This window comes from Clarias gariepinus, chromosome 15, assembly GCF_024256425.1.
Source record: "Clarias gariepinus isolate MV-2021 ecotype Netherlands chromosome 15, CGAR_prim_01v2, whole genome shotgun sequence".
NCBI lineage: Eukaryota > Metazoa > Chordata > Actinopteri > Siluriformes > Clariidae > Clarias > Clarias gariepinus.
Genome location: NC_071114.1, coordinates 8,472,388 through 8,488,498, shown reverse-complemented (window position 1 = coordinate 8,488,498; position 16,111 = coordinate 8,472,388). Strand labels below are relative to the sequence as shown.

Below are 16,111 nucleotides of genomic sequence, written 5' to 3'. Positions count from 1 at the left end.
TTGTAACAAGATATTGAAAATGTAGCTATTGTGAGAAGGGACAAATTGTGATGGCTTGATGACTGGGTCAGAGCAACTCCAAAACTGCAGGTTTTGTGGGATGTTCCCAGACTGCAGTGGTCAGGACATACCAAAAGTGATCCAAGGAAGAAATACCAGTGATGCACATTAGAAGCAAAGGCTGGGCCGTGTAGTCAGATCCAATACAAGTGCCAGTGTAGATAAAATTGATGGTTGTGATAGAAAGATGTCAGAACACAGTGCATCATTGTTATGGTGGCAAAAGAGGGGGACCTACTCAATATTGGTCAGGTGATCATAATGTTATGGCTGAAATGTTGGATCTTAGTGATCATCCCATTCTTTTTCTCGAACAATAACATTTACTCTTCTGAAACGCTTTCCACTAGATTTTGCAACCTGCCTGTTTGGGCTCAGTTCAGGACAAGCAATTTCTCCACTCCAACGAGGACGAACCCTGTTTTCATGAACGTCGCTTTGTGCCCACGAGCATCATTGTGCTGATACAGGTTTGGGCCTCTTAGTAGTTCAAGTAAATGAAATTCTTAATGCTAAATCATACAGAAACATTGTAGACAACTGTTTGCAGGTTTGAGTAAAAAACCCTGAAGTAGGATCATATATACATTCACTCACTTATCGTCTATATCGAGCCTGGAGACTTTCCCAGGAGGGCACGAGGCGGGGTAAATCCTGGACACTACGGGTATTGCTCTTTGGTCTAATCAGCATGTCTTTGGACTGTGTGGGGAGATCAAAGCACCTAAAGGAAACCCATAAAGAACGAAGAGAACTTGCAAACTCCCTGCACATAAACCAGAGGCAGAAATCACCTGTCGGGTCTGGTTCCTCTTAAGGTTTTCCATTGACATCTCAGGGAGTTTTTTCCTTGCCCCCCGTCGCCCTCGGCTTGTTCATTGGGGACAATCTGATCGTTTAAATAATTCTTTTGATTTTGTGAAGCTGCTTTGCGGCAATGACAATTGCTAAAAGCGCTATACAAATAAATTGAAATTGATCGTTTTGATTTGCACATATTTCCCCAATTTTTTTTTAATCTCATTTCTGTAATTTTCTTTTTAATTTTCAGTTTTCTGTAAAACTGCTTTGTGACAATAACCACTGTTGAAAGCACTAATTAAATAATACCAAATTAATCAGTTAATATTTTAATATGCAACTTACTGTCCCTATTAAGAATTTGACTAATACAAGACTTATGCTGCACAATAAATCCCATAGGAATCGAGGTAATTGTTTATTCACACAAGGCTGCAGTTTATTATATGCATTGTCAAGTATGCTTTTTTTTTTTTTTTTTAAATAATCTTAAGATGCTTTTACATCTTTTTAATGTGATAATTTGGGCCATTTCAGCTGCTAACCCAGATAAATAAATTTAAATATAAAATGGTACATTTACTACTTACATACTGCAGTTTAACTCAAAATAATGTGTGATTTTCCGGAACAAATCGTGCCATTGTAAAAAAGACCCAACGAAAATGTGCACTGTGTCTAATTCTATCTGCAGTCCAGACCATTTCTGTATCCATGTGGGTTACCTCTATCACAAAAGTATCACAAAACAGATGTACTATTTAAATAAACATGCAAAATGTGTGTGGGAAAGCCTGTAATAAGTTTAAGGTTTCCCATCCTACATTCAGTGTTCATGGAATAAGATTCAGAGGCATTGTGACTCAAGATAAAGCATGAATGGAATGAGGTGTCCATGCACATCACAAAAAAATTATAAAACCCCCTTTGGCAAAAGTAATTCTTCTTTCTGTTGTTTTTCAGCTTTTGTCTCAACACACTCACAGCATGCTTTTTATTCGGCAATAAAGATCACAACACTAAAAGGTTTCGATATTTATTGTTTCCTTGACAAAAATAATTAAGACTAGTTTTCCATCAATCATTATCAAGACGGACAACACGGCATTCGGCCAGAACCATTAACCATATTATATAACGTTACCGTCATCTCGTTTCAGTGCAAGAGACTGGCAGGGGATCATTATCTGGGCAAGGGTGCCAATTTAAAATACAAAAGTCTCTGGGTCGCTGGATAGTGTTGATATGTCTGGTATCTCACTTTAAAAATACTGCAACAGGTTCTGTCATGAACTGCAGTCCCGGGTCACGATGTGCAATCAGTTAGCCTCATTCTTCGATGCTTCGTCGAAGTTCTCTACCAGATCTGGCGGGATGGGGGGGGGAAGGAGGAGAGAAAATGTGTGAGGGTCTTGGAGATTCACAATAAACACATTCTTCCATTTACATGCATACAAAACCTGATTATAAAACATCCTACCTGGGACATCATCATCCTCTTCATCGATATCTTCTGCTTTGGGGGCTTTGTTGTCAAGAACTTTTAACAGACAAGGAAAAAGGTAAGTAAGTAAGCTACCTAATAAATTACACTCACTTTAAATGTCTTTGTACGGCGAGTCGTCTTCGCTCACCTTGTCTGGGGAACTGCTCAGCAAGTTTACGCAGACTCTTGAGACTGTCTGCACCGAGTTGGCTGAGGATGCCGGGGAGCATCTCTGTCAGCTGCTTGGTCTCTGCATGGCCCGTGATGGCGAACGTGTTTGCGGACAAAGACGCCTGCACTTTGGGGTTATTGAAGTGGATCACTGTGCCATCGTCTTTTATCATGTTCACCTGAAATCGAAGGAGTTGGAGTTAGACTCCAGATCGTTTCCCTAAGCAGGACAAATACAACACTGACACTTTACCTCCTCAATTCCTGCAATGTTGTTCACAGCAAGTTTCTTTAACGAGCTCTGAAGTTTTTTGTCATCTGCTGTCGCCGTTCTGTGGACAACCTTCTTCTTCCTACGTGCTGTACCCTAAGAAGAAAAAAAAAAAAAAAAAATACAACACGTATGTGACTAATGATTGGTTATGCTATATGATGTGTGTGGCTGAACACATTAACGCTGAAAAGAATTCACAATGTTAAGGTCAGTTTTACCTTGCCCCCTATTCGGACTTGGGCTTGAAGTTTAGCCAGTTTTTCTTGATTCATTTTGTCTTCTGAAAAAAAAAAAAAAAACATTTAGCTGTTGAGCATCAGATTATATGTTAAAACTAAAACATAGCACATATTCAGGAGAAACTAAGTTTTAAATGTTCAACTTAGCTATAAAAAAGAAAAATGCAAAGCTGAAAAATACTATCACTTTCATTAGTAGAAGTAAAAAAAAAAAAGCGCGAGATAAATGTGATAACCAGTGAGCCACCATGCTTCCTGGGAACTATAATGACTTGGGAACATTTATCAAAATATTATGTGCCCAAATTGTGTCTGAAATCATGTACTGGTTTTAAATAAATAAAATTAAGAGGCACTAGTACTAAAAAAATAATATATACATGACAAGTGTTCAAGTCATACCGGGACTTGCTAGAATTTCTCCTGAATGAAGACATAAAATGGATTGATGTTTACAGAAGACTTCAAGCACAGTACGGTGATGAAACTCCTAGCCGCAGTAAAATATTTCAATATACTCAATATTTCAATAGTCCTAACCTCGCTCTAAACCATTTACACATGTTTGTGCCATTAAAGGAGTTCAAGGGAGGCCAGCTTTTAAGAGGTGAAACTGACAGTCCAATCATGGCTCCAGAGTGCTGAGAAAACTTTCTATCCTGATGGTGTCCAAGCACTAGTAAAAGGTAGTTCTTATTAAAGTAGTTCTATTATTCTTCACAATCAAAGGCCCTGGTTTGACTTAACCACGCCTCATATAATACTATTAATATCCAATATTATAAATCCTTTCATTACACAATGTAGCCCGTTAAAAGAGAGCTTCTGTTGCTAAGCAACAGATGAGGCAATTCTACAGACAGAGTGATATTTAACAGTTAGGACTGTGAATTATTTGATAAAATTAAGATTTAGTAGTTAATTGAACTAATAACTATTTTAAAATCTATATAAATAAAAGGAAAGGTTTAATGTGCTGGGGTCATTCTAAGACAAAACTTAATCTTTATTCAATCTACTTTTTTGATTCATCATCGGTAGTTCACTCGCAGATCATTGATCAGGGAGTGTATTTAGCTGACGACAAGAAGAAAACAACTTAAAAAGTTTTATATCCTCTCTTTTCTATTAAATTGTAATTAGATGAAATGACAGTAGATTCAAAATCTTACCATGAACTTACAGTAAATTTTGTAGAATTCCCCAATATTCAGCCCCCAATACAGTGGAAACCAATACCATTTAAACAAATTTTTGTGAAACTACAGTTTATATAGATAAAAGTAGGAAAAGAGTTTTTAGAACTATTTAAAGAGTTAAAGCTAAAAATAAGCTGATCAGCTTTCATGTAATTAGTAATATTATTTCAGGTTGAAGCCCACGTCTATGCCTGCCTGTATTTCTGTAAGGCAGAACTCTCTGCCTCACTTAATAATACAAAAAAACAAATACCACTTGAGTGCTGTTATTTCAGCGGTAAGAGTATAAACTAATCCCAGTAAAAAATATTAAGTTGTGATTTACTAATTTATATCTATTGGTGCAGGTGTTTGTTTACATTGAGCAAGTAGCTTATTAAATCCACCACATAACTGTTCATAACATCACTTTGATTTTATTTATGGTGCAGGATAAACTTCAGGCAGATATCTAATTACTGCAATTAAATTCTGTCCAGTCAGTTTTATGTGATGCTGTGACAATATCTGGCTGGACAGACAAACAGACAGATTTTTTTCTGAGACTGGTTTCTGGTCCTCAAATGTATGTAACGTAATGTCATCATTGAAAGAGTGATTTTTGACCAATGCACAGACAAAACCTTTCTTTTAATGTATATAAATAACCCGTTTCTATGGTAACGCGGTGAGGTTAATTTGATTAAAAACGACACACAGGTGCGCGAGCAGCATGGATTTTTACAACGGTTTCGAGCGCGGCTCAGCCAATCAGATTTCAGTGTGCAAAGTTGTGTAATAATCTGAGCCAGGCTGCTAGCAAGGAAGCTAACGAGCCGCGAGTTAACGGAAAAAAAAAAAAAACAGCTGGTACTTCACGTAGCTGTTAGCTCAAGGCAGGCTTAATTACCGTTACAACCTTGTTATCTCTATATAAAACCTCTGTAATGAATTCGACGAGATCTACAGCGTTTAAAATGATAAACTGATCTGAGGTCGCTGTGAAGTAAACTCGCTAATGGCTAACTGCATCCAGGATGAAAACAATCCGCAGTGTCAACACTTTCACACACTTCCTGTAACCAAGAAAGAGAGTCAACACACAACCTTAAACCTACTGCTTCATATCTCCTACTGTAACTTCATTACATCATCAAAATTACAGGTTTAAAAATATATATGTATATATACAAACCTTTTAGCTACAGCTGGTCAGAAAAAGCATGCGACAAAAGAAGAAGGCGGAAATGATGACACAATTACGTCACTTTTATTTTACGTGCCCGTGCGTGCAATATGGCGCTGCGGTAGGGGTGTTTTTGCTCAGGAAGCATTCACCACATGTCTGTTTCACTCACACTAAGTATAGTCTGTTTATCACAGCATCAGCGTGCGACATTAAATTAGTGATGCGCGATCGAAGCCTTATAAAGCGTTGGGGCTTTCTTTGTTTAATTTGTGTAAAAAATAAAATAAAATCAAAGACATGAGGCATTAATCTTAGGAGATACAGCGACATCTGGTGGTTTGCAGAAAATAAATCAATTTTGCCTCAGCATACCAAGACATCTTGGACAATGTTATGCTTCCAACTTCTTGGCAACAGTTTAAGGAAGGTCCTTTTCTATTCCAACATGACTGTGTCCCAGTGCACAAAGCAAGAACTATGACATGGTTTCAGTTCAGTGTGGATGAACTTGACTGGCCCACAGAGAGCCTTGACCTTAACCCCATCGAGCACCTTTGGGATGAACTGGAATGGAGATTACGAGTCAGGCCTTCATGTCCAACATCAGTGCCTGACCTCATAAATGCTCTACAGAATGAATGGGCATGAATTCCCACAAATCCTGTGGACAGCCTTCCAAGAGGAGTGGAAGCTGTTATAGTTGCAAAAGGTGGACCAAGTATATGTATTTAGATACAATGTTGTTCCAATTGACACTTGTGCAGCAGTAAATGTTTACATTACTGCACTTATGATTAAGTTAAGTTACATTCAGTGCCATTTTTTACAGCACACTGGAGCAGACAGGATGAAGTGCCTTGTTCAAGGGCCTTTCAATCAGTAACTCAGAGCCTTAACACATTGAGCCATCACCATTGTGATATAATACAATATATTATAACTGTGTGGTTACAATAGTCTACACATTTCCTGATATAGTATCCTGTTAAATAGCTTATAGGCTCAATGAGCAATATTAGACTCATGCATTTATATACCTTTATATATATATATATATATATATATATATATATATATATATATATATATATATATATATATATATTATTAGCAGGTAGTCAAAGGTTTGGACACAAGTTTTGAGATTTATTTTTTACATTCTGGAGCAATACTTGATTTTTTTTCCAAACATATAGGTCATTAGGTAATAAAGTAGTAACAACAACAACAGTCATTTGTTATTTTAAGACAAGAAGGCCTGCTGTTCTGAAACAGTTCTTGCAAGAACAGTATTGTGTCAAGTGCAGAGGAGAAGTTCATTTAGAGTTACCAGCCTCAGAAATCACCAATTACTGTAACAAACAGCACCTCAGATTAGAGCTCTGATGAAGGCTTTACAGAGCATAAGTAGCAGACACATCTCAATATTAATTGTTCAGAGAAGATTATTTCATATTTATTTTTGGATGCATTGAGCAGTGTTTTACAATGTATAAAGAAATAAAAATCAGGAAGGACCATGTAATAGAAGGTGTGTCCAAACCTTTGACTGGTGGGGTAAGTATGTTGTGACTGGTAAATGCTTGTGATATAATTGGGGTATAATTGGGTAAAACAGTTGTTTCCACTAAAACTCACTGTTCTTAAATAGGAACTCCTTCTTATAACACAACACTGTATTAGTTAAATATTTCATATATACATGGTGTATTCTGAACCACCAGAGATGTCTAAAGCTTTGGCCGTCATCAGTCTCATAGTATTGGCCATGTGACACGAGTTCTGACAGCAAATATCGAAACATTACGCTTCACTTATTAAATATACACAACAAGTAACAAAAACAAGAAGATATTAAGGCATATTCCTGCTCAATTTAACACCCTTTTCATGCAAAGGCACGGATGAGTTCATGTTGTTTTGCCTTCATTTAATATACAATTTAGTTTACAATTCCATTTAACAAATTTAAATATTGATATAGGTCATAAACATTCATAACACAGGACACAACACACACATACTGTTAATGCATTGAAATAAAATGTAGTTCGTAAAACATGAACATCGTACAGAAAGTTTAAGTGATAGCAATTTTCTTTTTTTTACAGATTTTTTACAATGTTCAATGTCTTTACATCAAGTAATACATTTTAAAAAATTTGTCATTTTTTTTCTTTAAATACGTCCGCACTCAATTGTTTTAAACAGTTAAAATTGACTTTATATATTTAACATACAGGACAAAACCTCTTGGTATCTTAGTTTTTAGCTAAGTGCATTTAACTTTCCAACAGTTTTGTACTCATTGTTGAAATATTTGTATTTTGCTTATTAAAGGTTGTCACAGATGCCTCCAAACACAAAACTAAATAATAAATCAATCTTTTAAGATAGTTTTGAATGCAGACTATACTAGTTTGTAATCATGATCTTATTTAACAGCTGAAAAGCTAATTCTGACAACTGTACGACATCAGAGCAGACAAAGACTTACAAACCCCTTTGATCTTTGCTGCCTTAAGGGGACAAAAACCCCAGGTTGAAATCAATGGCTACATGATTGCCATTTTTCGTAAACATGCACAGTTTCATCTCTCTCACCCCCATGAACATATGATAATGCTTGTTATGTTATGTTAGTATCCCCTACACATAGAGACTTTTAGGACATGCATCATCATACTGTATATAAGCATTCAGATAATTTATTATCAAGCAGTTCAACTAAAAATCTATGTATTCTTCTTTCTCCCCTTAGCATGAGTTGCCCTGTGTCACATTACCAGAGTTATTCTGACCAGACGTTTATCCATCCGTGGTAAACCTTTTGAGATTACATGTAATTAAGATTGTCTGGCAGGTACGAGCCGTCCAAGCAAATGATGTCTGGTCTGCTGCTAACAGAGCTGCTTGCCTCCACAGAGCTCCCCAGAGCACTAAACCTCCAACTAATTTGTGGTCCATGTTTTGTACGTGGACTGTGGAATCTCTTTGCCAGCAGGCAAAGACGCTTCAAAACAGCCTTGCGCAGAAGTATGTACACCCACGGGTCAAGAATCTGGTTCCATGTGGCCAGTCGTACAGTCAACAACAGGTATGCGTCTTCACCTTTCTCTTGCAAGCTTGTGATTATGATTGTAACCTGAGAACAAAATGCATTTGATTTTTGTTAAAATACTTAAAGAGAGTTGTATAATTTGCACAGCATGTCAAGACATATACTGTCTATCATTAGTATTTACAAATATGTTGTGCAATGTCTCTGTGCATGTGTGTGAAAAGTTTTTACCAGAAAAGGACCCCAACAAACACACGATACCATCATTATAGCAAGGAGCTGGCAAATCATTTCAGAATGGAGAGAACTTCTGCGAGAGCAATGGTAGTTGTGCTCACGATGTATTCTGTTCCACAGTAGAGTTAATCCAGTCACAGTGTTACACACGAATGAGACCAGCAGAGCCAGCAATCCCAGTACAGAAAAGATCATGGGGAGGAGCGTATCCAACCAGTCACGCACCCCCATTAACCGATAGAAACACCAGCTTCGGGAACCCTGTACCTGGTATGGGCGGCACACTAACACTGGCAGCAGAGCCACGAACAGGGCCAGGATCCAGCTAAGAGCCAGGAGCCGGTTTGCGTGATAGGAGGTCAGAGCTGTGGTGTGAAAGAGTGGCCGAGTCACTCCAATGCAGCGCTCCACAGCCATGATACCTCCAAGCAGCAGGGGACTCAGACCAAAAAAAGACATACAAACACCAAAAAACCCACAAAGAATCTGCTTGGGGTCGAATCTTTCCCACTCTTTGTTCAAGGCATACACATAAAGAGCCAGAGAGCCATTTATAAGATGTCCCAGGAAGTCAGTCAACACCAGCCCACTTGCAAAGAGCAAGAAAGAAGCTTTGGACTTCATGCGGAGTCTCCGGTAGGCATTGAGAAGAATGAAGAGAGCCAGGGTATTGGAGACGATCCCCACCGTCATGGTTATTACAGAGGAGGTGACAGAGATGTTTTTTATGTGACAGCTCTCATTAGACATAGTGCTTGGTTTCAAACATTCTGTTTTGGCAGTCCCATTGTAAGACATGGTCAAGAAATCAAGCCTGCAACACAAATTAAAGCAGTAGTTAATGAAGTCAGACACAAATTAGACTAAGAGAGAGATCTGGTGCTTTCTGTTAATGGCAAGTAAACTGTCTTCAGAATTTCACTAATTATATATTCATGATTAAAACTTAAAATAATATAAAAACGCTAAGATTTAAAAAAAAAAAAAAATCAATAAAAAATAAAAACTTACCAATGTAAAAGAAATATAATCAGGGTTTCTCAATCTTCCAGCATTTAGATGGTCCAAGAGACTTAAGGATGATACTCACAAAATTAGGAATATGCAAAAATATGCACTTTCCTCAATTATTTATAGGAAAAATAACCTGTTGTGCATATTGGTTATGTGGTCTTGAATGATGAAATCTTTAGATCATTACAAAAAAAGAAAAGCACAACAAATTTCCTATAACTGATTCCTCGTCCCTTGTCAGTGTGCCCTTACAGTTGTGCTGTGTGAGGTGAATGATGGACTGAGCTAAACTCCTCATACAGAGCGTAAAATATACCTAAAGGGTTGCCAGATTGAATTGAAAAAAATCTGCCTTTATACCCACCCAGGTGTATCAGATTTTTATTTTTTAGCAAGCAGGAGCCACACCTTATAGTTTATTATTATTATTATTATTATTATTATTATTATTATTATTATTTTTAAAAGCATCTACATATTATAAGGGTAAAATTAGATATAGACTAAACTACTATTAAATAATATAAAAGAGTTATACTGTGAGATTTTTTATTTTTAATAATAGACCTATAAACTTGGCATTTGAGATACAGGCAAGATCTACGTTCTGTTTGATCTTTTTAAAAATCTGATGGTTAAACATAATAATAGGCGTAATGCATAAAATCAGAAAGTGCAGCATGAAAAAGTCTCGGTTGTATTTGTTAACTTGTTTATATACAGTATCAGCCTTTTTTGTGTGTGGAGAATAGGTTAAGGCATGTAAAATGTTCAAATTTATTATGCTAACACGCTTAAGACTATAGCTGAAGATCGTTGCATGGTAAATGAGTGGTCATGTAATGCGTTTTGGTTAGCACGAGAAAGATGTGAAGATGGATGTTGAAGAGGTGACTTATTTTATTTCTTTGTTCCAACTTCCAAGTGGCCTATAGCCTATACATTAGTTATCAATAAATTATGTTAAAACATGTATAAATGACTCGTTCTTGGCAAAAGCTGTGTGTGTGTCGCACATTTGAATAATGTCAGGCTGTAAACGGGTTCAGGCATTTAAAAAGCTGTCAATCAAAATGTACTTGTTGGGCTCTCGGGTTTAATTCTGTCGGGCTTGGGCCCTGTTGGGCCTAACTTTTAAGGCCCAATTACAGCTCTACTTGAGACGATAAAATTTTTTTAATTAGATGATTATTTGTCTCATTTGACCATGCTGCCTTTTGAGGGATATTAGATGCTGTAATATTACATGCTGTGATATTTAAAAGACTGGGTGGTGACAAACAATCTTTATTATAGGACGAACATACAGTATATTGTATATACAAATCCAAACGTTCAAGACAATAGTAGCCTGGTTATCATACATCTTTTAAAGCACCTTGGACACACTGGGGTCATGGGGTGCTCAACATCAGTCATCAGTGTTTGTTTAGCTTATGTAATGTATTCCACGGATCACTTGCTAACCCACAGCCTTGTCCTGACAAAATCAGTGATCGGTCTCACTGCATGTTGTTTCCTGCTGAGTGATCCTTGTGCAGATGGCATTTGCTATTACCCTTAGCAACTGATCATGGTGCTCCTCTCCCAGGCAACAGCTCAGTGCACACCAATCAGCCATAACATTAAAACCCAAAGCATTGAGCATTAAGATTCCCCTTGTGCTACTGTGGCAGCTTTGGCCCCTCAGGGCATCACTTCACTAGACCTCTGGCCCCTCAGGGCATCACTTCACTAGACCTCTGGCCCCTCAGGGCATCACTTCACTAGACCTCTCGCCCCTTCGGGCATCACTTCACTAGACCTCTGGGGCCTGTTGTTGTGTCTGGCACCAGGATGTTAGCAGTGGATCCTTTGGGTGCGGCGTGTTGTGAGGTGTCAAGTGGTCAGTCCCTTTGCTCTTAGAAACAAGTAAGGTGGCCATGGGTAAAAAAGGCTACTGAACAAAGGTAGAAGGCACAATTTGGCACATACAAAAAAAATGTTTGAAGACTAAGCTGTTAATGGATTAGAAACTGGACAGATTTGCCCGCTGATCTAATTTGCCTGCATCCCACTACCGTATCTTAAAAATACAAATGAAATACACAAAAATTATTATATATTAAGATAATAAATAAATCTAGCAATATTCCCACAGGTAAATGGTTTGAGTTTGGGTCTATTTGCTATTTCTACCTAAATAGGCAACCATGCTGTTAGTTTGCTAATCAGACCACTGGTTTTTAATGTCTTAGCTCTGCAGTTAGTTTCTGATTCAATGAGTTGCTTTCAGTTTGGTCATTTTTTATTCTTTTTATTGGAAAAAACACAACAGAGGATTTGCTGCAGAAGCTAAACTGGTTCATGGTTAGAAACCCGACGTTTTTTCATGTTTATTAGCTCTGCTACGATGTATAGCACTTTTTAAAAGTCATATTTTGCTTCCAAAGAGCCAGACTTCCTTATGTTTTTTTTTTCAAAAGATGATGTTGAGAAATAGTTCTTCAGGCTTCCTTAACAACCTTTTGGCTCTCAGTTTTGGCAGGTTTTAAGCTTTTATTTTCAGTCCAGTCCCTAACCAGTTCCGGAGCAATTTTTCGTTTATTAAGTCTTACAGTGACCTATGTATCATTTAAGCATAAAAAACATCTAATTTGAGGAGGTGAGTGGTTGGAACAGATGGGAGGGGAAGTGAGGTTGCTGCTGAGGTTATATTATATTATTCTTAGGCACTTTTACAGCCTGTCGTTCCTATTTTCATTTACATTAACCTCAATCGAATCATTTAATTTAATATGAAGAACTTTGAAGAGTTTGATATGAGGATTTCTGCACCCGCATACAGACCACACATACTGTATACAGGACCACCAAGTGAGTGTCCTTTTCATATAAATGTAAGTTTTAAAGCGTGTCAATAGCCCAGGCTCTATTTCACCCATTATCTGTATCCATAGCAACATCATGACCAAAGGAAGTCAGCATGTCCGAGTCCATTTATCTGGACAATTTGTTAGCAAATAGTTAGATAGAGTAGCTTTTTTATCCCAAGGAGAATTTATAATCCAGCTGTATCCTTTCATTAAAAGCTTTACCAAACACAGCATAGCTGTACCTGTAAGCGTTTGTTATAAGTCACAGTTTCCTAATTAAACAGATCTGCAAGCTGTTTAATCTGGACAAAATACCTTATCCACTAAGACACTCTGACATTACACCATCGTGAAGCATGACTCAGCACTTTAAAATGATGACCAAAGACAAGACAATAACTGGACTATTACAGAAGACAGCTGCTGGATGTTCAGACAGAAAAATGACTGAACATCTGACAAACAGCAATGAAGACTGACACTTAGAAATAATAACTGTATTTGACGTATAATATACTTCAGCCGGGTATTATCCACAGATATCTTTTCCGATGCAGGTCATATTAACTTGCAAAATATCATAAGAAGCGTTATGGATGTACCCTGAGCAGTATTTTTACACCAGAATAGAAAAGTCATTTAATGTCTCTGTGTATTAGAGGGTGTCAACGTGTGCAGTGTGATGTCTTCAGATACTGCACAGGGAGCTGTGAATACATTTATCCAGCAGGTGTTACGCTTTCTATTTCAAAGTCGTCTTTTTCCTGTACTATGTTATAGACATAATGTGTCCTGTTCCTCACTCAGGGTTCTCTTCTGTCACAGGCTGCTTTTAGTGTAATGACTCTTTCGCTACATGGCCAAGGAGACTGGTGCAGTGGAAAAGGTTTTCAATTTGCACTTGAGTAGGTACAGTGTAGGCGTCTGAATTATGGTGCTTTTCAAGCAATGGCTGAAAAAATACAAGCTAGCACACCTATACCAAATGTAGACCACCCCATATCAGTTCAGTAGAAGTAAAGAGAATGAAGATATCCATCAATTGTGTGTTAACCGTAATTACCTTCAGGAGACCTGACTCGGAGGTGCAGTAGGAAAGACATACAATGCTTGGAAAAAGAGGTTTCTTTGGGCAAAACTGTATACTCTTCCTAACGCCCTGAAAAGCTACGTGTCCTGCTTTTTCTTCAATTTTCTCGTCATTTGAACAAAACAAGATTTGTGTTGAAATTAAAAAAAAGTAAGAAAGCGATTAATATGGTTTAAATATTGGCTAAGTGTTAATTAATTTAGCAAGTCTAATAGAGCAATCAATTTCGGCAAACAGAACAGCTAGCTTTCCCTCAAATAGTTTTATCGGAATGTATGATATACATTTGGTCACTTAATCAATCTTAAAGGCGATTGAGATTCCCTCTATTCATTTTGTATAATCTTTCCAAAAATTATCTTCATTTAGGTTAATACAAAGTCATAATGCGTTCCTGTGTGCATTTTAGTTCTGAATCCTAGTGAGGTAACCCAGAGCCACTAGAGGGCAAAACCTGACTGTATAATTGTAGTCACAATGATTAAATCTATGGTGTTACTGCTATGCATAGTAAAAATAATTAGTCAAGTATTTTTAGACTGTGTTCTTATCATTGGCATGTAACTTTTTAGATTCATTTAGATTTTTTTGGGAAGTAGCATTAAACATGAAGTTAACTAATAAATCTAGATGTCAGTTAGACTAAATGTGCTACAAATAAGTTAAGAGTTATTGAAATAAGACATTTAGTCAAATAAATTATATGTACCTTTATTATATGTACCACTTTAACACAATTGGAAAAAATAAAGGTGTCAGTTTGTATTAACCTATGTTGTTTTCTTTCTTTAAATATACTTTTAAGATCAATTTAAAATTAATATTTAATTGATTGTTGGTTATATTGCCAATATTGACCTTAAATCTCCTGGTAGACTGGACCAACCCGATGACATGCAGACTTTCCAAATCATCACCAACTGTGGAAATTTCACACTGGACTTGGATTCTGTGGTTTTCCTTTCTTTCTCCAGACTCCTGGAAGAACCTTTATTTCCAATTCTATTATTTTTACATGCCCTTATTTGTACAGTTGTTAATTTTACTAGTTAAATTTATTTTTCTTTGTATTTTATGTTATTTCTTTTATTATTATTTATTCCTTATATATAGGTTTTTTATTTTCTTTTTAAGGTCACCGGCGGTCGTATAAGCATTTCACTGCATATCGTACTGTGTATGACTGTGTATGTGACAAATAAAGCTAATCTTTAGCTCAGATAAGACACTTCTGACATTGTCAGAGTTGTTTTCATTGTTCATGAGTTATGAGTTGTAGCCCACTCCCTGGAGACGTCTGTGTGTGGCGGCTCTTGATGCACTGGCTCCAGCCTCACTCCACTCCTTGTAATACACTCCCAAGTTTTTGAATCGGCTTCTTCTTAATGCTAGAGTTATTCCTGTTGCTTGTGCATCTTTTCCTACCGTACTGTTCCCTTCCAGTCAACAATGAATATGCTTCAATATAGAAATGAGTCAAAAGCCAGCTGTTTCAGTGATGACGTTCTTTGGTTTACACTCCTTGTGTAGGGTGTCAATAACTGTCTTCTGGACAACTGTCAAATCAGCAGTCTGACCCATGTTTGTGGTTGCTTGTTCTGAACTACACCGTGAGATACACAGTATACACTAGTACACTACAATAGTAACACTGTGTGAATAGTAATTTACTTAAACTCGAAACCAGATTTTTTATTTTTTATTCATTTGAGGTTTAATCCATGAGAGTGCAATGTATAAGAGATATGTACGTGTGTGTGTGTGTGTGTGTGTGTGTGTGTGTGTGTGTGTGTGTGTTTATATAACTTTAGACTGATTCTTCTTAGGACTGCATAAAAAGCATGAGTCAGAGAAATCCTGCCAGTGCATGCTTTAAACTGTACATACAAAAGTACAAAGTGATTTTTTTGTTATTGTTCTCAGATGAAAGAAATACATTACAATCCCAGAAAAAAAGTCTCACCAATGTTCTCTCAGAACACACACTCCCCAGCTGAACTACCTGTCTTGTTCTTTCTCTCTCCCTCTCTCTCTCTCTCTCTCTCTCTCTCTCTCTCTCAGTATATCTTCTGAGACCACACTGCTTTTCTCTTTTCTTCTCTTGCTCTTCCTCTGTATCCGCTGACCAGCATCCTTTCAGGGTCACTGCGCTGTTATTGAATGTTGTTACATGAGAGCCATGGTATTTGCTGACTCTCGTCTGGCTGGATATTGAACTTTTTGACCCTTCGGAGTCACCATAGGTCATCAGGGAAACCTAGTCACTGTTTTGTATAATTAACACCATGTTTATAATTAATATTCAGGCAAAATAAGACCTTTTTTTCCCTATAAAATTAGTTGGAGATGTGGATTTGAACAAATGGGTGGCATTTTACAAGGGTAGAAAAGGTCTTGTTAAAATGGCAGGATTTTTTGATGCAAAGAAATTATATCAAGATAAATCCTTTTTAACC

The 16,111-nt window shown here is 37.1% G+C and overlaps 2 protein-coding genes across 2 annotated transcripts; both read right to left on the bottom strand.

Annotated features, from left to right (window-relative positions):
- Positions 1-1,881: 1,881 nt before the first annotated feature.
- btf3l4 (basic transcription factor 3-like 4) lies at positions 1,882-5,480 on the bottom strand. Its single transcript, XM_053512518.1, has 6 exons — positions 5,405-5,480; positions 3,011-3,072; positions 2,772-2,885; positions 2,496-2,697; positions 2,342-2,401; positions 1,882-2,227 (listed from the first exon to the last, which is right to left on the bottom strand). The coding sequence occupies exons 2-6, from the start codon at positions 3,062-3,064 to the stop codon at positions 2,181-2,183; spliced, it is 477 nt and encodes a 158-aa protein (XP_053368493.1). The 5' UTR covers positions 3,065-3,072; positions 5,405-5,480; the 3' UTR covers positions 1,882-2,180.
- Positions 5,481-8,234: 2,754 nt separating this feature from the next.
- Positions 8,235-9,494, bottom strand: ptgfr (prostaglandin F receptor (FP)). Its single transcript, XM_053513579.1, has 2 exons — positions 8,691-9,494; positions 8,235-8,543 (listed from the first exon to the last, which is right to left on the bottom strand). The coding sequence occupies exons 1-2, from the start codon at positions 9,492-9,494 to the stop codon at positions 8,235-8,237; spliced, it is 1,113 nt and encodes a 370-aa protein (XP_053369554.1).
- Positions 9,495-16,111: the final 6,617 nt, after the last annotated feature.